Here is a 21,860-nt window from a genome sequence, read left to right on the forward strand (position 1 = left end):
CGTATAAACAGGTAAACAGAGATAAGCCGTGAATTCATCCATACTCGCTCTCTCTATTCCTTGGGGTGTAAAAATGTATTCTTCTTTCCTTTCGTCTTTTGTGCAACTTGTTTTGTGGATTGGGTGTAAAAATGTATTCTTCTTTCCTTTCGTCTTTTGTGCAACTTGTTTTGTGGAGATTAGATGAGATATGGTGCAAATACATTCATGATCACTACTGTATATATAATTCATTTGGGCGTAAAAATGTTTTCTTCTCGCCTTTCATCTCCTGCACAGCTTAATTTTTACATATAGTGAGGTTGACAGAGGTAAGGTATGCCGTGAATGCTACCACACTCACTTATCTGTCTGTATCATTCATTCAGGTATAAAAGTATTGTCTCCTCGTCTTTTGTCTCTTACACAACTTATCTTTGCATATTGGCACGCAAACAGAGATAAGATAGGCTGATAACACTTCCATCATCATAAGCTCCTTGTCTTTACCCACCCAAGGCTGTGTTTCTTTTTGTTGGGATGTTGAAATGTTATCTCTGTATGACTGTTTAATAAAGGTGTACAATGAAGGAATAGATAAATGTGTGCCATTCTATGTAGTAAAGAAGAAATGAAATTGGAAAGGTTTAGCCCGGTAGCAGCGGGGATCATGTTTCTTAATGGTCCCTCTAAGCGAGAAAAATGGGAAAAAATCACCCCTCACACAAGCCATTTCATAATATATATCAAAGCATTTGTGATCAGATTATGTATCATTTTTTTGGGGGGGGTTATATCGTGGCACAAATTTGGCCCGTCGTTGCTACACGGTAAAGCCACAAATTTGGCCCGTCGCTGCTACCGGGTTAATGCAAGATGTTTTGATGCCAAGCAAAATAGACAGCATGGAAAATTTAGAAAAGAATGAAACCAAAAGAGAAAGATTTAAACATTATGAATAGAACATAGTGGAAATATGTAAGGATGAACCAGAATTGTTCTATAAATACCTTTAGAGTAAACTAAAAGAGAGAGTGTAACAAGGATAAAAGATGATGGCCTCAATTCCCCAAACCAGTGTTACACCTTGGCATTACATCAAGACTTCATAAACACATCTATGATAATTAATAATCTGTCTGTTTCTCACCCCTCCAGGCTACATATCATTCAGTGTTTTTTTTACTCTAGAAATGGCTAATTTTTATGTATGAGCATGTGAACAGAGATATAGTACTGTGAATTGTGTATAATTACTGATTCATAACTGTTTCTCTCTCACCTCCCCCCCTCCCAAGGCTATATATCGTTCATTGGGGTTTTCGTCTCTGGAAACAGCTAATTTTTATGTAGGAGCGAATGAACAGAGATATAGTTCCATAAATTCTATATATGTATACTCTAATTGATGAGCCTTTCTCTACTCTCTTCTCCCATAAGCTGTGTATTCTTCAATGGGGTAATTGTCTCTGTCTAATATTTATGTATGAGTGAGTTTTATATAATCGCTAATCCGTCACTGTTTCTCTCCCCCCCCCCCAGGCTGCATATCCTTCATCGGGGTGATGGTGTACTTCCTGACGGGCTCCTCGCTGGGCCAACACTGGGTGCAGGTGGACCTGAAGGAGAAGCTGGTGTTCACGGCCTTCTTCATCGGCGCCATCTTCTGCCTCGGCCTCTCCTTCACCTTCCACACAGTCTCCTGCCACTCTGAGTTTGTGGGCAAGCTCTTCAGCAAGTAAGGAACCAGTCTTTGGAGCACTGTTTTAATTAACCCGTCCGCTGTGATTGGCACGGATTTGGCTTTCACTCGTAGCCTGGTAACATTTACTTCCAGGTGTTTCTTTGTCTTTGTGGTGGATAGTGGAGTGTTTCATATGTGGTATTGGTGTGCTGGATATCCCCTCCCAAGGCGCATGACTACATTTTTCTTCATTGAATTGTAGCAGCCACTTTTAGTTCCATTTCTGTAGCTTGGTGATGTCTTCTTGTGGGAAATCTGCAGTCAAGGGGTTAAGCACATGACACCAAACACAATGTAAGTAGATTTTCCAGGTAGCTTATTTTTATGCCACTAACACCGCATTGAAGTTTACTGTGGTTAGAAGAAAGTATATAACTGTTAAAGTTTTAGTTAGGTGCCTTTTTGTTTGCTAAGATTATAAAGCAAGGGAAGATCATACAGAAAAAGATAGTATGAATAATTCTTCATTACTGACTCAGCACTGAAGATATTATTTAGTGCCTCTTTGTTTACTAAGATCCTGTAGCAAGGGAAGATTGTATACAAAAAGAAAACATTTAATTCTTCATCACAGACAGCATTTAAGTCATGGTTGTTAGATGTACCAACCCTCACATATGCAAGCGAAACATGGGCCTGGAATGAAAGTCAGAGATCTAGAGTGCAGGCAGTGGAAATGAGTTATTTGAGGAGTGCATGTGGTGTGAGTAGAATGGATGGAATGAGTAATGAAAGTGTGTATGAGCGTTTTGGAATGGGTCACGTGTGTGTAGGGAAGAAGTGTGGAGTGGTGGAAGAAGTGAAGCGACAGACTTTAAAGTGGTCTGGTCACATGGAATGAATGGAGGTTAGTAGGATGACCAGGAGGGTGTATGTGAGTGAGATAGAGGGAGGGAATGTTAGAGGACGACCTCCAGTGGAATGGAGAGATAGGGTACAGGAGTACATTAGGGAGAGGGGGGAAAGATCCTTGAGAAACTTAGAGAGAGATGGAAACTCTTCTGCCGTGGCCATCCCCTGGTGGGAGCTCCTAGGAGCAGGCATCGATGAGATGATGATGATGATGATTGTTAGATGTCTGTTTGCTATACTAGATCATTTCTACCTTTCCTTCTCCCCTTCCCTTCCTTCTCTCACCTCCTTTCCTTCCCTTCCTTCTCTCTCCCTCTCTTCTCTTCCTTTTTCCTTTCCCGCACAACCAAGAGAGCCCGGGTTTGATTCCCGGGTGGAGTGGAAAAATTTGGGCGGCTTTTCCGATACCCTACACCCCTGTCCACCCAGCAGTGAATGGGTACCAGGTATTAATCGGGGGTTGTGTGCTGTCTCTTGGGATCTGTTCCCTTCTCGTATAATTCCTTCCCCTTCTGTCTCTTTCCGGCATATGACCACAGATGTTGCGCCGACTAAACGAAACTTTCCAACTTTTCTTTCATTCTCTCCCTCTTCCTTCTCTCTCTACCTTACTTCCTTCACCCCCTTTCCTTCTCTTTTGATTGAGAGCCCCCAAAGTGCTGGTCTTAATCCTTTGCATGTTTTCCTCTCCCCACAGACTAGACTACTGTGGCATCGCCCTGCTCATCATGGGCTCCTTCGTGCCATGGCTGTACTACGGCTTCTACTGCGACCTACAACCCAAGCTCATCTACCTGACGGCTGTGGTGCTGCTTGGGATCACCACCATCGTCGTGTCACTGTGGGAGAAGTTCAGCACACCCACTTTCAGGCCTCTCAGAGCAGGTTAGTTTTTTTATTTATTTATGTATTTATTTATTTTTTACAGTAAAGGAAGCAGCTCAAGGGCAAAAAAAGAGAAGGAAACAAAAAAAAAATCCTGCAAATCAGTGCTCCTATATTAAAGAGTAGAGTGGCCGAAAGAGAGGTCAATTTCGGAAGGAGAGATGTCCTGATACTCTCTCCTCTTGAAAGTTGTGCTTGTGACCTTCCTTTTGCTGCCTCGTTTTATTCTCAAGGGAAGTGGTCGGAGTTGTTGTCAGGTTAAAGGTGCTGAGGCTAAGATTATTTATGCTTGTGACCTTCTCTTTTGCTGCCTCTTACTGTTCTCAAGGAAAGTGTTGGAGGGTAGTGCCAAGGTCCATATTCTTAGACGCCTTTGGTTCTCACAACAAATATTATTAACCCGGTAGCAGCGAGGATCATGTTTCTTAATGGTCCCTCCAAGCGAAAAAAATGAGAAAAAATCATCTCTCACACAAACCATTTCATAATATATGTCAAAGCATTTGTGATCAGTTTATGCATCATCTATTTTGGGGGGTTTATATCATGGCACAAATTTGGCCCGTCGCTGCTACACGGTAAAGCCACAAATTTGGCCCATCGCTACTACACGGTAAAGCCACAAATTTGGCCCATCGCTACTACATGGTAAAGCCACAAATTTGGCCCATCGCTACTACACGGTAAAGCCACAAATTTGGCCCATCGCTGCTACCGGGTTAACGGCCAAAAAAGGAGATTAGGTGGGGTCTCATGAGGGTCTGTTTCACATTCATGGCACGTAAGCCTTGTCAAACTATCACTAGGCTCATAAAACTACCCATGGAAATACCCACAACTCCTATGAAATTCTTATATACCGGTGTGTAGGCTGTGAAGTGTCTGAGAATGTGGGCCTAAGTGTACTACTCATGTTGGTTCCTGTTTGGTGTTTTTTTAGGGGGAACGGAAAGGTGTGCAATGTTGTGTCATTTAATTAAGTGTTCGTGTTGCTTTCCTGCCCTAACCTGTAGACGAGGAGGCTTATTGTTTGTGTTTAACCCTAAGACGGTGGCAGTATTTGAAGAGTAGTTCCCCAAAAAGCCAAAATGAATTGTCTGTGTATAATCACTGCCGAACTTAGGACCATAGCATAAATATAGCTACGATGCATGAGAAATGTTTTAACTATCGTCTGTATTTTAATTTTACCACAATCTGAAAGTGGTGTTTTATTTCTGCCTAACAAAACTGACTGACTGAATTTTGGACCGTCTATAATATAGTTCCACCATCGTCTAAGGGTTAATCTCTGTGTATGTGTGTGTGGATATTTTCTATACCCCAGAGTTCAGGCACCTTTTTTATATATAAGTTATTTGCCTTTAAGAATTCAGATGATTTTTTTTTGTGTATGTGTGTAATTATAGTTTCCTGTTTGCATGAATTTTGGACTGTTTGGATTTTAGGACATGTGGAATTTTGATTAATGAACTTTTAACTTTTTTTTTTTTTCTTTTTTCGTGTATGTGTGTGTGTGTGTGTGTGTGTGTGTGTGTGTGTGTGTGTGTGTGTGTGTGTGTGTTTTATTGTGTCATATTGTATTTGGCTTCATCTCTCCCCAGATCACAACTAAGGACACCCAACCATCTCTTCCCTCCTTTGTGATTAATCCTAGTCCCCTCTTGCTTTCGCTCCCTACCCCTTCCTCTCTCTTCCTCTGTTTTCCTGCTCAAGGTGTTCATGACCTCGCCAGTACCACAGTTTACAAGATTCCTCAGCATAGTCAAGCCTCATGCTCATTCCTTTTCCCTGCCTTTTTGTGCTCTTGCCAAGTTTCCTTCTTTCTCTTTCTGTCTGTCTCTGCTAAGTTATCATGCCTCCTCCTTCCTTCTTTCTCTTTCTGTCTCTCTTTGCTAAGTTATCATGCCTCCTCCTTCCTTCTTTCTCTTTCTGTCTCTGCTAAGTTATCATGTCTCCTTTCTTATCTCCTCTTTGCTCTATTGTTCTGGTCTCCTCCTATGGTCTGCTGTATTACTAAGATTCCTCTCTCATCCCATCCTGCTTCCTACTAACTCTCTTCTATTCCCTTGTACACTAAGCCTCCTTCTCTCTCCTTTCAATGCCTCCTTCCTCTTTTTTCATTTCCTACTTCCTTTGGTCATTTTACTATGTCTCCTTTTCTCTCCTTTCACTGCTTGTTTCCCTTTTCCACTTTTCTACTCTCTCCTCTTTTATTGTCTCCCTGCTTGTTCCACTGTCTGCTCTGATTTCCCTTCTTTATCCTCTCATTGTTACTGTAATCTGAAACTTCCTTCCTCCTCCTCTCTCCTTCTATTGTTTGGTCTGTTATCCTGCTTCCTATTCACTCCTCTATCCTCCTCATTGTCTCCCATTGTAATACTAAACCTCCCTCTTCCTCCTCTCTCCTCCTCCTCCTGTCTACTTTATTATCTTGCTTCTGTTTCCACCTTTTATTTTTCTATTGCTCCTCCCTCCTCTCTCCCTATTGCTCCTCTCCCTCCTCTCTCCATATTGCTCCTCTCCCTCCTCTCTCCCTATTGCTCCTCTCCCTCCTCTCTCCATATTGCTCCTCTCCCTTCTCTCCTTCTCATCCTGTTTACTCTGTCATCTTGCTTCTGTTTCCCTCTTATTTTTCTGTTGTCCCTCTCCCTCCTTCCTTCTCCTCCTCTACTTATTTTGCATACCCTCATCTCATATCCTCCAAAAATGACATCACCCAACGCCTTCAAATTTTTATGTAATCCCCGTTTATATTCCAAAATGTACCACCATGCTTCCCTTTACATTCCCAATCACGTTCTGAACTGAAATTGCCCGTCAAGATATTTTGTTCTTCGTTAGTAGGAGCCACATTATTTTCACCCATGTCCCAGAGTAATGCCAATGGTTCTGAGTCTCAGTGTTACCAATCCCGAGCAAAGGTTAATGCAGGAGGTTGTCTGACGTTCTTATCAGCACTTTCCTCTTTCCATAGCGAGTTCAGTCCTCCGGTAATGTGGCTTAATGTGCTTGTATGCTTTAGTTTCTTGTGGTGAGTGATTGCAATTGTAACTTCTCTTTGTGTGCTTTAACCCGATAGCAGCGACGGGCCAAATTTGTGGCTTTACCATGTAGCAGCGACAGGCCAAATTTGTGCCATGATATAAACCCCTAAAAATAGATGATGCATAAACTGATCACTAATGCTTTGATATATATTATGAAATGGTTTGTGTGAGTGATGATTTTTTCTCATTGTTCTCTTTTAGAGGGACCATTAAGAAACATGGTCCCCGCTGCTACCGGGCTAATAAATGTTTTACTGCTTTGGGCTGTTGGTTGGCATGAGGGCCTTTCACTTTCATTTATCTGTCTCTTAATTATAACTTGAATTCTGCAGTGTCATTTAGTCTTCTTTCCCCATAAAATTTTCTTGATGCTGTAGTTTCCTCCTCCTCTGCTCTGCTCCTGAAGGGTTTAATTTCATGCTTAGTGGTAAATACAAAAGCATAGTCTACTTGCGGTGCTGCAGAAAATATACATGTAGTTCTGAGGCTCGTGTTCTCAGATGATTTTGGCTTTTACCACAAGTATTTCCAAAGGCCGCAGTGGGGAAGAGTCTGGTTTTCATGAGTGTTCTTTACGTTCATGGTGCAGAAGTCTTGTCAAACTATCACCAGGTTCATATGAGTGCCCATGGAAATACCCACAACAACCTCGATGAAAGCCTTATCAAATGAGGGTGTGTAAACCCCGAAATGTTTGAGAATGTTGGCTTTAGTTCTGGTTACAGTCTCTCACTAACCAAGATGTGGAACCGAATTTTTCTCTTATAATTCTAATTTTTGGTGTGCATGTTAACCATTAAACTTTTTTCTTTTAGCAGTCTGTCAGACTACAAAAAAATTCTGTTCTCATTCCCAAAATTTTTATATATTGTAGTAATTTCCTGACGTTTTCCTGCATTTGTTTACCATTTATTCTCACCCACCAATTTACTGATGTTCCTGTTAATCCCAATATCTAGATTATATGTACATGTATATGCAATGTAAGCAAGTTTAAAGGGGATCTGAAAGGCTCGTAAATGGAGGAATCTTTTACCATCGCTCATCGCTGAGTTTATTTCATTTTACGCTTGCTCTGCCTTCTCTCGATTAACCGCGTCCTGATCCACCTTGATAATGTCCTACCTATCCTATGAGCCTCTTCTCTCCTTGTTGAGAGTCTTTCATGTGGAACTCGGTCAAACGAGCCTTATCCAGAGCCAGAGAAGGTAATCAAGCAACATGTTTTGCCTCTTGTCTGCTGCCTAAAACAACAAGTGACAAATAAAGAGACAGTAGGTTTGTATCCATGCCATTTACCACCCCAAGGAGACTCAAAGCACTGTTCTTTCTCTTCCTGCAGCGGTGTTCCTGACCTTCGGGTTGTCAGGCATCGTCCCAGCGGTACACTACACGCTGATCGAGGGCTTTGACTACGCCATCACGCGAGCCTCCATGGGCTGGCTCATCCTCATGGGGGCGCTCTATGTCATCGGCGCGCTCCTCTATGCCGTCAGGGTGCCCGAGAGGTTCTTCCCCGGCAAGTGTGACCTCTGGGTAAGTAATGACTGCTCCCGGGTCTTGTGTAGCTTTTTGTTTAAAGTAATTATTTATTGTCATCCTTATTTACCTTATTGTGTAGAGTGATTGTTAATAGTCACCCCCATCTAGCTTCATCACTGAGTATACTTATTCTTCCAGTGTATTCCTATGTCACCATAATGAATAGGGATGCTAGGGATAAGTAGGTTGATGTGGAATAAGTTTAAGTAAGTGAATCAGTCTAGGCCTCTATTCTCATCACAGTTATAAAGCTCTTTGTCTTTGTGTCACGGTCTTTCAGTGGGCAGTGCAGCATATTAGTAGTATTATGTCCCTGATTGTAGTGTGATTATCAAGTATTAATCTAGTATTTCCATTAAACAAGAGGAGTGTTTCAATAAGAAGTGTGGGTAGTTTTATCTAGCAGTTTTTCACTCTTGCTTGCTCTCCCATTTCTTGAGGCAGAGTCCCCTCAACAAAGACAACAGTACCAGTAGTCACGCCACTCTTCTTCTCTCCCCCTCAGTTCCAAAGTCACCAAATCTTCCACATCCTGGTGATTGCGGCGGCCTTCGTCCACTACCACGGCATTTCCGAGATGGCCATGTACCGTCTCACGCACGGGGACTGCAGTGCGGAGGACCTGGCCGCCATGGAGACTCAGGAGCTACTCTGAGGCCGCCTTGCTGGTGTGGCAGGAATGGGAGGGGGGGGCGAGTGTGGCTGAGGGAGAGCCGCACCCTGGCTGGCCCATTGGGGGGGAGGGGGATGCATGAGGGGGGGGAGAAAGATAGAAAGCCACACTTTTTTCATTTTATTTATTATGTTTTCTCTCTTTTTCACTGTCATCATCGTCGTCGCAGAAGTTGATGTGGAATGTGAAGATTATTTTTTTGCCGTTGATTGTGCTAGTTCCTGTTTCTGGTTTTATTTATGTCTGGTATACAATATCTAATTATTATTATTATTATTATTATTATTATTATTGATGGTTAAGCTTACATGTGTTACCCCGGAGGGTCCTGACAGAATTTAAGAAGTCCCTGTTCAGAAAAAACAAAACGGGCATCCGGTGATTTCACTGAAACAAGTGAAGAAAAAATAGGTTCATCATTCACAGCATTTTATATTGAAGAAAAAAAATGGTTTCATCATTCTTGGTATTTATGTTGAAGAAAAAAATTGGTTCATCATTCCCAGCATTTCTACACCATCATCAAGGAGGGAGATCAGCGAGGAGTGTGTGTGTCATGCTGAGGTGGCAACAGTAGCAGCTGGTGGCTCATAACTGTGTCTTCAATCATTTTGCCAGCCTTAAGTTTGAGTGTTCTGTCCGTGTCAGCTTTTTGGGACTCAAATAATGATGTCACTTTACGTAGAGGCGCGGAGCATTGTCTAGCCGACCAGTGACTGATGGAGCAGCGGAAATAAGGCTGTGCTTGCTAATCTACTTCCACCATTCCAATCAGTAATCATGAAAGGGAAATATGTAAACTGTTCTGGAAACAAAGCATGGTGTTAAAAATGAATCTTGTCGAAAATAAAGATTAATTAACACTTTGACATTGGTTGGAAAATATACTGAGGCAAAAAAATTCAGTATTAGCACAAAAAGCAATAAACATTTCACTATTTTGACAGCAGTATAATTTTCATACTCCAAGTTAAATCTTAAAAGTATATATATTTCCCCTTGCTATGTGTGCTAATTGGAAGTGTACAGATTGTCAACCACAGCCTCCCATCAACCCCTGAGAGGAGGGTCCCCACCACCACCACCAGCACCCTCCAGCCAGACAGCACATGGTCATTTCCACGCCTTGTGATACTAGAGTTATGCCAACACCAACACTAACAACGTGAAACTTTCTGGCAGTCTTGGTATGATTGTGTTCACATTACAAGAAAGCGTTGTCGCAGTGTAAGCTTCTTTGTTGCACGTTGATGCCTTGCTGTATTGGCCTGCCACTTGTAAAGATGCTAGCTAGGGAATCTGTTACTGTAACCCTCCTTTATGGTACCTTGTAAGATAACTTGTCGCAATGAAATGTGGATGACTGCATGTTTAGGAATGAAGCATTTATATACAAGATAATCCTTATTATTAAACTTCTGTTAGGTGTCTAGCAGCTGCTAAGAAAAGTATTTAGTGGAAGGCAATGTTTATAAATGCTTGCTGCCTCCATTGTTATTTTTATTTTGTACTTTTGTCTTCTTGTATACTATGTGCTCTCCATCATTACTTCCATTGTTATGTTGAACAGGGAACATATTTCCTTCCAAGACTGTTGGTGTGCTGCTTACAGCTCTGAACATGAAGTACAAAATTTGTCCCCAGAAAGTACAGTGCATACTGTAGTATTAATGAGCTTTTGCAGGAGAACTCAGCCAATTCAAGTTCTCCATATCACCTGTTACTCTTGTTACAAACAATGAATTTGGAGCTTCTGTAATGTTTTCTTGAAAGGAATGGGATCCAGATAATGTATATGAATGTTTTAGATCTCCAACATTGAAATTGTTGGCCCAGCATTGATACACATTTATGCAAAGCTTCTGGTCAGGAGAAAAAGCTGCCCTTCCAACCCTGGAGCCCACCCTTGTGTGACAGGTTGAGGCAGGCACAGCATCCACAGAAAAGCCCTTAACATGATGGTAAATGTTTTTCATTCACATCCTGATCTGCTGATGTCAACCATTTGTATGCACTTCACTCATTATTGTAGAATATTTGTTAGACTAAATTCAATTCATGAAAATTAAGACAGCAGCAACTCTTATTGATTACATCAATAAAATTGATGTTTCCCTGAATCCCTTTTCAAATGGAGATCATCTTGATATGGCAGCAAGGCAACTACTGCAAGAGTCTGTATGGTACTTACATTTATGCTCCAAAACTGGGTATTAAATATAGCTGTAAGCAGCAAGGAAAACTGCATCATTTTCAATAACCTGTGAATCATTTATTTACAAACACTTCATCTGTGTGTACATGAGGAGGGTGCTTTTTGCAACAAATACCACTGATGGTCTTGTGTTGTTGTCCTCATAACACTGACTCTTACCAAGTGAGATTATCAAGTCCGAGGTTGGCAAACATTACCAACAATGTGTTAGTTTCACAAAGCTTTGATGGTAACAATGTGTATCCAGTGTGACAGGTGGATATGTGTTGGGAAAATGAGTACGTATACACACGGTAACTCTTGCAGCAGTGGCAACAGGGAAGAGTCATACATATCACGTTGAAACTGATGTGTGGTGCAGGAAAAGTGACACTGGTGTGCATGTACAGTTGAACTTCATGTAAAAGACTGAAGCTGTGGAGTTATCAGGACATGAATGCCCACAGCCTCTGTTTGGTTAATATCCTTATCAAGAGCTACAGAAAATACACACACCTAATCCTACCCTGAAGAGATGACTGCAGCTTATTCAGTGACCTTACAACACATTGGATCCCTTTGTCCTGGTTCTCTTACTGATTCGAGGCTGGTCAGAACAACTTCACATTCACAACTCAATCACTGGCTAACAGTTAAAATCAAAAGATGGTGGACATAGAGTAAAAGAAGATCACTGCCAGGTGGATTCTTTGATAATCATTAGCCCCGCCTTACTTCCCCATGGACTGCTGCTGCCAGACCCGTGGGAAGACTTGCAGCAGTCCTTTTACACCCTTCTCATATTTGCTGGAGTCGACATCAGATTGTAAGTTCTGAGGGCAATTCTTATAATTACCTTCAGGGCAGCAGGAACTCTAGGCTGGTGGATGCACTGCAACAACGGAGCTAAAAATATCAAGTATTATCATTTTCCCAGTTGATGGAAGTAAAAAAAATTGTCCGATTTTTCAGCATTAAGCAAATGAATAGCTTCTTTTGTGTTTGTGTGTGATCTTTAATCATTTGTGTGTCGTAAGAAACATATTATTAGTACTATGTTTTGTCCCCATGTTATTACAATCTAGTGAGTGTTTCTTTAAAAAGTATAGCTTGTCTGCTAATATGATTGTAATAGTTTTTTCATATGCCCTTACATTCCACATTAAAAAGTTAACAGCCTCCCCCACCATACCCTCAGCCTCTCTTTGTCTGCCTTTAATTAAAATTTTGTGTAAGCCAAGTGGTTCGCATGTTATGTAAGGAAGTGAAGCGTAAGGTGGTCATAGTGGGCCCTGCAGTAATGTAAATCTGTTTTGCTCATACAGTTTGTATCCAGCTATGCATCAATAGCTGGAAGTTGCTTTTGTCTAGGTTGAAATGCAATTGTGATGTTTATTGTGCTGGCACCTTCATTCATGTGGAGAATCATCAATCACAAGCCATCTGGGACGTGAGTTACATGTCTCAACCATCTTGTCATGCCTTAAAAGTGATAAAATCACACCTACTCGACATTCTGTAAAGGTTAAGGATCCTGAACATTTCCAGGAGGTCATGTGACTTGCCCCCGATCACTGTGTCAAAACACAACCCGCGGGCCACGACAAGCAGGAAGGGAGCACACTGCTGATCCAGGGTCGTGCTGTTCAGGGCATTGCACTGGGCATTAGGCTTCAGACTCCAACGTACATTGACATTCCTCAGAGCTGTCAGCCCACTCTCCTCACAAACAGTTGTGCTCGAACCATCAACAACAGGGTGTTCAGTTGACCGGGAGTGAGTGATAGTGAAGTGTTGTTCACCCTCGGCTCCCTGAGTCCCGCAGCACAGGGATGCAGCTTGGAGACGAGGGTTCCTGGGGCAGCAGGTTGAGTGGACGTTGAAGAAACGTTGTCTTGAGGCTTCTGTTTTGTCAGTATTCAGCATTTAGTAATGGCTGGCAGTGTGCTTACATTTTTTGTGCCAGAACTCCTTTTGATGAGGCAAATTCCTTAGTTTCCCAACAAGAATGCGATTTTTGAGTCCTTGCTTTTGGTGTGGGTGTAGTACAGTTTGGTTTCAAGGCTGTTCTTGTGGTAGAGCCAATACAGTGCAAGTCAACATGTGATGAACAAAGTTTGATGGTTTAACAAAAATATTCCTGGCCAAAGGAAATTATCATTTAATAGTCGGCATGTTTTCTCAATATGCTTTTACTGGTAGATCATACTGCATAGGAACATCTAGGTAGGTTTATTTATTTCTCACAACATATTAATTTGTCATGTCACAGTTTATATGGAAGACAAATGTTACAACCGGAACACACTCATTGTTTGTTACACTGTAATGAAAATATAAAGGAAATATATTATAATGAATATATGTCTGGTTTCCTTTGAGTTTATGTACAGGCACTGAACCGGGTAAGCATGATGATCAATGTACAATGATTTATGGCAATGGATATATTTCCTTCATGCTTGAAATTTTGTGTACATTTATTTATTTGAATGTTCCATTGAACATTTGTATGTATTTGATACTAGAGCACTAGACATCAAGTAAAAACTAATTATTTACAAAATTTTCAATAATCTTTAAAAGAAACTTACAAAATTCTGTAATATCATAAAACCATAGGCATTAAAAAAGAAATATGAGGAAGTGGCGAGGTGTTCAAGCATGGTTGAGCACCTTATTCCCACACCTACTTACACCTCAGTATCTCCTGTGTGGCAATGTTCACCAGGGCATTAAAGTCTGCGTTGAGGTGCTGCCGCCAGAACCTCCTGACCCGCCCCCACACCTCCGTCGGGTAGTTGGGCGAGCCGATGCCATGGAACACCCTCGCCACTGCACGTCCTGTCCACTGCTGGTCGCTGTAGGTGGAGAGGAAGGAACGCACGCTGCCCCTGATGCCACACTCCACCTCTGGCTTCACGCCCCCCTTATCCTCCACCTCCACCTCGGACAGAGCACCATCACTCCTGAAGTACTCTCTCAACTCAGTCCGCAGCCTGTCGCAGCGCTCCTGGTCCACTGAGTCACAGCAGAAGAGGATGGTGCTGTGGGAGACAGAGCGCAGCAGCTGGTAGGTGTAGTGCAGCTGGCGGAGTTGGTCCAGCTCCTGCACTTTGGTCCGTCGGTACACGGCGTCCAACACTCGGTCACGCTCGTCGTCACTCAGATCCCCCCGAGCCTCAAGGTGGAAGGACAAGTCGGTCATCTCCACCACCGCGCCAGACCGCTTTACATTCCCTCCGACACTCAGTCCCTGCGTGTTCCACTCAAGCGCCTTCAACTCGCGCTTCACAATCTTGCTATTCCACCCCATACGTGACGATACCTCCACCACGGGAAAGGAGACACTATTACTCTTTGTAAAATCCTTTCCATTCTGGCGCTCTAAGGCAATGGCAACAGCTAGCGGAGGACACTTCCTGCTCACAGCCACCAGTTGGCGAGGACCTCCATAGCAGGACACGGTACAGTTGGCGTACACGTGGGACTGGATGTGGATGAGGTTTCCCTGGTGGAGCTCCAAGTAACAGAGTAGTGTCTCCAGGTTCTCCTCAGGTAAGTCCAGCTCCTCCACCACAGCTTCTATGGGTATGGCAACCTCGTGCCTGGGACAACATGATGAGCTGGTGGGTACGCTGAAGGGGTCTGCTGCTGTGCCTGAATTCCTAGCATCTGTATCCTTGGACGCATAGGAGTGCACAGGAGAAGAGGGAATATCTATAGTCAAATCCTCCTCCTCCTTCTCCTCACTACCGGAACTTAGACTCTTCAGCTTAGCACAGGTACAAGGCTTAAATATTTTGTTGAGGAGCTTTCTGATGGTGTGTCGGTCAATCGAGTTAGCAAATATGTGTCTCTTGAGCTCCTGGATGTCTCTCCCGTCTTGGTCGTCCAGGAACAAGTGACAGTGTGCCTCCTCGCCGTCTCGCCCCGCGCGCCCAATTTCCTGCACGTAGCTCTCCACATTCCTGGGCATGTTGAAGTGGATGATGCCCCTCACGTCAGACTTGTCAATGCCCATCCCGAACGCTACTGTGGCCACGACGATCCTCAGCTTGCCAGACATGAATCTCTTCTGGACCTGGTGCCTGCGGTGTGAGCTTAGGCCGGCATGGTAGGCTTCAGCATCAAAGGATAAGCCACGATGCCTCTTTAAGTTACTCTTGACGTCAATCTTTGAAGGGTCGAGGAGCTGCGTCCTGATGAGGGTGGACACACGCTCGCACTCGTCCCGCCTTGTGCAGTAGATGATGATGGAGGAGCAGCTGGAGAACCGTTCCCCTTGCAGCAGCGCCACCAACGCCTCCTCTCTGTTACGGTCCCGGGACACAGACAGCTGCAGGTTGTCTGGGACGCTGGTGCCTCGGATCACCCCCGTGTCAAAGTCAGAGATGAGGAGGTGCCGTGCTATGCTATGTGCTGTGGCATGGCGGGCTGTGGCGGTGAGTCCCAGGATGGTCTTGACGCCCAGCCTCTCCCGCAGGACCTGACAGACTCTGAGGTAAGACGGTCGGAAGTTATGGGACCACTCTGACACACAATGAGCCTCGTCAAGACAAGCGAAGGCCACTGGGGGAAGCTCTTTGAGGAGTGTGCCGAGGACTCCACCAGTACGACTTGCCACCACTGCCTCGGGGGACACCAGAAGGATGTGAGCAGCTCTGGAGTGTATGGCCATGAGAGCCTGGGACCGCTGAGTGGGGCTCTGGTGGGTGTGGAGACAGACAGCCTTTAAAAAACTCGGCAGCCCCAACACCTGGTCCTCCATAAGGGACACCAGCGGGGAGACACAGAGCGTGATGCATGGCGAGCGATGTTTAGCGTACAGGTAAGCCGGGAGCTGGTAACACAAGCTCTTCCCTGACCCTGTGGAGAGGACAAGGAGGGTGGACTGGCCTGACAAGATCCTCATAATGGCGTCCTCTTGCCCTGCTCTAAATGACGGGTAGCCAAACATCCTGAGGGTATCGCGCACCTCCTCAGTGGTGGCAATGACCTCCCCATCCTCCTCCAGGGTGTAAAGAGGGTCCACAGTGGGTCTCTCCTCCCAGGGGTTGGTGTAGGACTGTGAGCTGCCAAATTGTGGTGTGCTGGTGATGGTCTCCTGTGAGCTGCTCGGTCCTGGCTGCTCCTGCTCCTGGAAATCTGCTTCCTTTAGATTACCAAACATGTCATCATCATCATCAGCATCCATGAAGTCATACTCTGCTAAACTGGCTGCTTGTTGACTATTGTTGTCTTGTTCTGGGTCATTGGTTGTGTTGTTTTCACCATCAGGCAAACATTCTGTATCACTGGTAGAGGTAGCTTGAGTTTCATTACATGCTGCCTCAATTTCTTCTTCTTCTGTGTCTCCAGCAGCTTCTTGTAGTTCTGGGGCAATGGTGTCGCCTGTGCCGGCTTCAGTATTATTATCAGAAGCGGGTGTTGTGGTTTCATCGCCCTTCTCTGTTTCTGCAGCTTTAGGATACAGCCTACTAATTACAGGCCCAGATTGTTTATTTTTAACACCCAAGGCCATTGAGGCAGCTTCTTCCAGGCTGAGGAATGTGGATTCTTTCTCGTCATAATCTTCAAGAGGTGTAAGCTTGTCACCTCTCTTCCCTGGACAGCTCCGAGCCCAGTGTCCAAAGTCCCCACACTTGAAGCAGGTCAGGTTCTTCATCGCAGCGGGGTCGCCTCCTTCGGCACTCTTCATGAGCTGCTTTTTCTTCCATTCCTGCCTCTTGTACTTTCCGCCGTTCATGGTCTTCTTGCCTCGGACGTAAACCTTCTTCTTGAGGTTGATACGCACAAAGTTGTTGTTGAGGGAGCCAGTGGCGGCCTTCTTCATCAAGCGCTCCTTCCCTGTTAGATATTTTCCCTTCGTAGTGGTGTTCTTTTTGCCATGTGACTCAATATCATCCGTCTCATCGTAAGCCGTACTCGGAACTGATGGCTGGGCTGGTTTATCTACAGCTAGTCCTCTCTCTTCCACCTCTAACTCATCCTCATCATCTTCCTCTCTGGGATGTATTATCTTCCTCTTCCTAACTGGTCTCTTAATTTTAGGCGAGTTTTCTTTATCTACTTTTCTGGGTTTTATTTTCGGTGAGTTCTCTTTATTTACTTTCCTGGGTCTGCCTCTTGGTGCTTTCTTCCTTGCTACTCTCTTCTTCTTGGGAGGCGGCCACTGGGACTGAATCTTTCCCTGCTCCTCCAGCTCCTCTATCGTCTCTACCTTCCTCCTCTTCCTCATGCAGACCTCACTGATGGCTGGTTCAGACTCGATGTTCTCTTCTTCCTCAAATGCGAATGGACTGGTTCTTTCCCGGTCCTCAAGTTGCCCTTCATCTCCAAAGTCTTGGTAGTCTTCCTCTTCCTCCACTATCCTTCTCTTCTGCCCTCCATTTATAGGTGTGGTAATGTAATCTTCCTCCGGCTGTGCTCCATCTCCAGAGTCTTGCCACTCTTCCTCCTCCTCCACTATCCTTCTCTTCTGCCCTCCATTTATAGGAGTGGTAATGTAATCTTCCTCTGGCTGCTCTCCATCTTCAAAGTCAAAGTCATCATCCTCATCCACCATTCTTCTCTTCTGTCTTCCATGTGTAGGTGTATCTATGTTGTAATCTTCCTCATCCGTGTCCTCAGCGTAGTCAGGTTTGGGGGTGTTTCTTGTGCTTCTTGTCCTCAGCACCCTGCCAGTGTTGTTCGGTGTTGGGAGGGGACTGTCTTCCTTCTTCTGAGCTGTTTTACTCATGGTTTTCCTTACTGCCGGCGCCTTTCTCTTGGTAGTTTTGGCTGGCACCTTGGCGTTTGTTTTTGTAGGTTTGGAGGCATTCAAGTTTACATTCGATAAAGCTCGTTTTGTAGGTTTTTTGGAAGTGGTGTTTTTGGCCGAGACATTTATTCTTGTGGGTTTCATTGCATTCATCACTGAAGAAGACTTGGGTGGCTTTGTAGACTTGGGTGCAGTCTTGGGCATAGAAAACATATCCTCATCACTGAACTGCTCTTCTACCAGTGGCTCTTCTGCTTGTAGTCTCTCCTGAGCATCTTCTGACCACTCCTTGTCAATCAACTTCATTTTCCAGTTCTCCTCCGGCACAGTTTGTTCCATAGCTACACTGCCCTCCAGTGGCGCTTCTGTATAGCGCTCCACCCAGGCTAGGTTAAGTGATGCCCTTTTCTTGATACCCAGCAGGCCAGAGGTGTTAGTCTGGCCCAGGGTGGACAGGACGCTAATGGGCTGGACGACTGGTGCTTTCTGGCTGCTTGTGATTTCATGGTATTTAGGAGCCTTATCAAAGGTGTCTGATTCCATTGTGTCGGGTATGCTACTCGGGACTGACTTTGGTTTGCTGACAAAGTTTGGTCCCATTAGACCCTCTAAAGATTTGGCTTCCAGTGCATCAAATATACTTGTTGATTGCTCCCTAATTTCTCTAAATGGGTTGAATTCTTTGTTAGAACTGTCTTCCATTGCTTCAGATTCACTCATTGGTAGTAATTCATCAACGGTGCCAAAAGAACTTTCGTCAAATACTTCGTTACTTTCAGAGGCGAAAACTTGACTAATATCTTGTAAGGTTTCTTCATCACTAGCTTTGATCTTACTGAGGCTTGAGTCATTACTGCAACCATCAATCGAATCATTGGACGTTTCAGTACTTCCATTTGATACCCTCGACCGAGAAGAAAATGGGTTCACCTGCGGCCTGCTCACTCGACTCAAGGATTTCCTCATCTTGATGGTGCTTTTGGCGCGAAGTTTCTCGGCCATCTTGGTGTACAGTGACAAGTCCTTATTAACCTTCTTAGTACTATTTCTCTCCTTGTTCAGGTGTGTCCCCCAGGTGCCAGAAGATGTGTTAGCATACTTAGTGGCAGGAGTTGTGTTACCTGTCCCGCCTGTCGGACTGGTGTTACCTGTTGTCACTGTGGCATTACAAGTCTTTGCCTCACTAACATTGGTAGATTGAGTCTTGATTTCTGAGACTACAGAGCCATTAACGTCATTCTTAAGCCTCATATCAAGGTCACAAACATCACCACCTGCCACGCCAAGCACCTCCTGCCCTGCACTGCCTTCCTTGTGTGTGTTACCATCTTGAGAAGTGACTAGATCATCAGTACTTGACACAGACACGTGGTGGCTGACATCGCCTGAACTAGAGTAACGTAACACTTCTTTATCATTTGTTGAGCTTTCTCTTTCGTCATGTATTGTGCTTGTTGCCTCTTTGTCCTTTTCTAAGATTGTTTCCCCGGCATCATGGGAGGTGTGCAGCAACTCTTTGTCCCTTGCCGAGCTCTTGTCTGCGCTTGGCTGCGTCACGGCCTTCCTGTAGTAGCGGTAGGTCTTGTATGCGTGTCTGATGTCCTCAGGGGCCTGGGCCATTGCCTCTCGGTCAGGGGGGCAGCCATAGGTGGCCTTGTATTTGCCTTCCCATACCTGAAGGAGGCAGCAAGGTGTAACTTTTCCAATACTTATAATGAAACATTCCTATATGGAGTCCATGAACTTTATCATTTAAAGTAAAAAATTTAGGATATATAAGTAAGCTAAGACATCCTAATTATCTAAATTATCAAAAACTAAAATATTTCAAAGACGGATAAATAGAGGCTGATATATTTTTCTTATGAATTTAAACTATTTATGTACTATTCATGCACATTTTAAACTAATTGTTCATTTACATGAATTATTCAATGCATATTTTAAACTAATATATTTAGGTACTCAATGCACACAATTTAAACTAATTTGGCATGTGCTTTTTATGTGCATTTCAAACAAATAATGTATGTACTTTTTATGTAGAAATGAAACTGTATGGAAATTTATGAACATTATTAACTAATTATTCATGTCCATCTCATGTACCCTTCAAACTAATTGCATATATACTTTTCCTGCACACTGTAATCTCAAGGCACCATAACAATGTCACCACCCAGCCACTGAGTCCTCCGAGCAGACACACATCCCACCTTAATTTTCTGCTTGGCGAGGGCCAGCCGCTGCCTTGGAGACACGCCCTCCTCCCCCATGACTGCCCCGCTTCTCCAGGCCTCTCTCTGCAAGGACGGAAGGGGAGGAATGGGAGGCCTTATATATATGTATGTAGCATCACAGAACGCCCTAAAATTAATATAATAAGTAAGAATATTTGTTAGAAAATTTAGAATATTTAAAGGTTAGAAAAGTTAGAATATTTAAAGGTTTGTGAGCGAGTATATACAGAAACCAAGCACCATCATCACAAAACCCCATAAAATTAAATAAATAAGTTAGAATATTAAAAGCTTGGAAAACTTAGAATATTTAAAGGTTAAAAAAGTTAGAATATTAAAAGGATTGTGAGCAAGAAAATACAGAAAACTCAGCACCAGCATCACAAGACACCCCAGAAAATTAAATGAAAAAGTTCATAAATATTCTAAAGTTAGAAAAGTTAGAAAATTTAAGTTAGAATATTTAAAAATTAGAGTTTAGAATATTGAAAGGCGTGTGGGCGAGAAAATAACAGTAAACTCAGCACCAGCATCACAGAACACCCTAAAATTAATAGAAGTTACAATATTTAAAGGTGAGAAAGGCTAGAATATTTAAAGGTTAGAAAAGCTAGAATATTTGAAGGTTTGTGATCAAGAATATACAGAAAATTCAGCGCCAGCATCACAAGACACCCCATAAAATTAAATAAGTAGAAAAGTTAGAATATTTAAAGGTTAGAAGTTAGAATATTTAAAGGTTTGTGAGCAAGAATATACAGAAAACCCAGCACCAGCATCACAAGACACCCCATAAAATTAAATGAATAAGTTTGAATATTTTAAAGTTAAAGGAATTAGAAAATTTAAAAGTTAGAGAGTCTAGAATATTAGAAGGCTTGTGGGTGAGAAAATACAGAAAACCCAACACCAGCATCACAGAACACCCTTAAATAAAATAAAAATGAAAATAAGTTAGAATATTTAAAGGTTACAAAAGTTAGAATATTTAAGTTAGAAAAGTTTGAATATTTAAAGATTTGTGATCAAGAACATACAGAAAACTCAGCACCAGCATCACAAGACACCCCAGAAAATTAAAAAGTAGAAAAGTTCGAATATTTAAAGGTTAGAAAAGTTAGAATATTTGAAGGTTTGTGATCAAGAATATACAGAAAACTCAGCACCAGCATCACAAGACACCCCATAAAATTAACTAAGTAGAAAAGTTAGAATATTTAAAGGTTAGAAGTTCGAATATTTAAAGGTTGGAAAAGTTAAATATCCAAAGGTGTGTGAGCAAGAATATACAGAAAACTCAGCACCAGCATCACAAAACACCCCCAAAAGGCAGAAAAATAAGTTAGAATATTAAATAAAAGCATAAAATATGACCCACACCCCCATCAGCTGAGACAAAAACAAACAGGAATCTCCCGCCATATTTTAATGGTCCTCATAACACCGTATTTAGGCACAGGATTCACTCTTTTACCACAGAATAAGGAAGCCAAAGGTGAGAAATAATATCTGGGTGAGTGTAATTGATTTTAATGAGGGAAAACACCTCAAATTACCTTTTATAATCACCTCAGCGTTTCATTCTCCCTCCTCAAGGCTGAACTCAAACGTTGACCACTAAAGTCTTCTAAAACGTTGATAATACGCTTTTTTTTTTTTTTAGGTAATTATGGGGTTTATTATCTACTCTTTACCCTCTGTTATCATATGTATACGTAAATGACTTGTTTGACTAATTATGGGTGATAAACTCGCTATTGTCTGATACATGACACACATGCATCCAACATATTTAGACCAACAAATTTAGGTGTTATTATATAGTAAAGTGAATTGATTGTCTATAGCTTTATAGTTATTGCACTGATAATCTAACTACTCCTCTGATTATTAATATACGCCACAAGTGTTTTTTTCAGCTTGCTATATTGGGTTGTG

General features: G+C 43.0%; 2 protein-coding genes across 3 annotated transcripts in view; one reads left to right on the top strand and one right to left on the bottom strand.

Annotated features, from left to right (window-relative positions):
* LOC126999315 (adiponectin receptor protein-like) overlaps positions 1-13,283 on the top strand; it is a 34,394-nt gene extending 21,111 nt beyond the window's left edge. The window contains exons 4-7 of the mRNA XM_050861769.1: positions 1,522-1,717; positions 3,273-3,460; positions 7,853-8,046; positions 8,558-13,283. Of these exons, the coding sequence (XP_050717726.1) occupies positions 1,522-1,717; positions 3,273-3,460; positions 7,853-8,046; positions 8,558-8,707 (728 nt within the window). The 3' untranslated portion in view covers positions 8,708-13,283. The remainder of the gene's footprint in view (positions 1-1,521; positions 1,718-3,272; positions 3,461-7,852; positions 8,047-8,557) is intronic.
* LOC126999312 (uncharacterized) lies at positions 13,137-21,837 on the bottom strand. 2 transcript variants are annotated; one of them, XM_050861761.1, is made up of 3 exons: positions 21,492-21,837; positions 19,899-19,985; positions 13,137-19,356 (listed from the first exon to the last, which is right to left on the bottom strand). In XM_050861761.1, exons 2-3 carry the CDS (start codon positions 19,956-19,958, stop codon positions 13,609-13,611), a joined length of 5,808 nt encoding a protein of 1,935 aa, XP_050717718.1. In that variant the 5' UTR covers positions 19,959-19,985; positions 21,492-21,837; the 3' UTR covers positions 13,137-13,608. The 2 variants fall into 2 exon arrangements, with proteins under 2 accessions (XP_050717718.1, XP_050717717.1); XM_050861760.1 differs by having other exon boundaries at positions 21,479-21,837.
* Between the last annotated feature and the right edge of the window lie 23 nt (positions 21,838-21,860).

The sequence above is a fragment of the Eriocheir sinensis genome, chromosome 16 (genome assembly GCF_024679095.1).
Source record: "Eriocheir sinensis breed Jianghai 21 chromosome 16, ASM2467909v1, whole genome shotgun sequence".
In the NCBI taxonomy this organism is placed as follows: Eukaryota; Metazoa; Arthropoda; class Malacostraca; order Decapoda; family Varunidae; genus Eriocheir; species Eriocheir sinensis.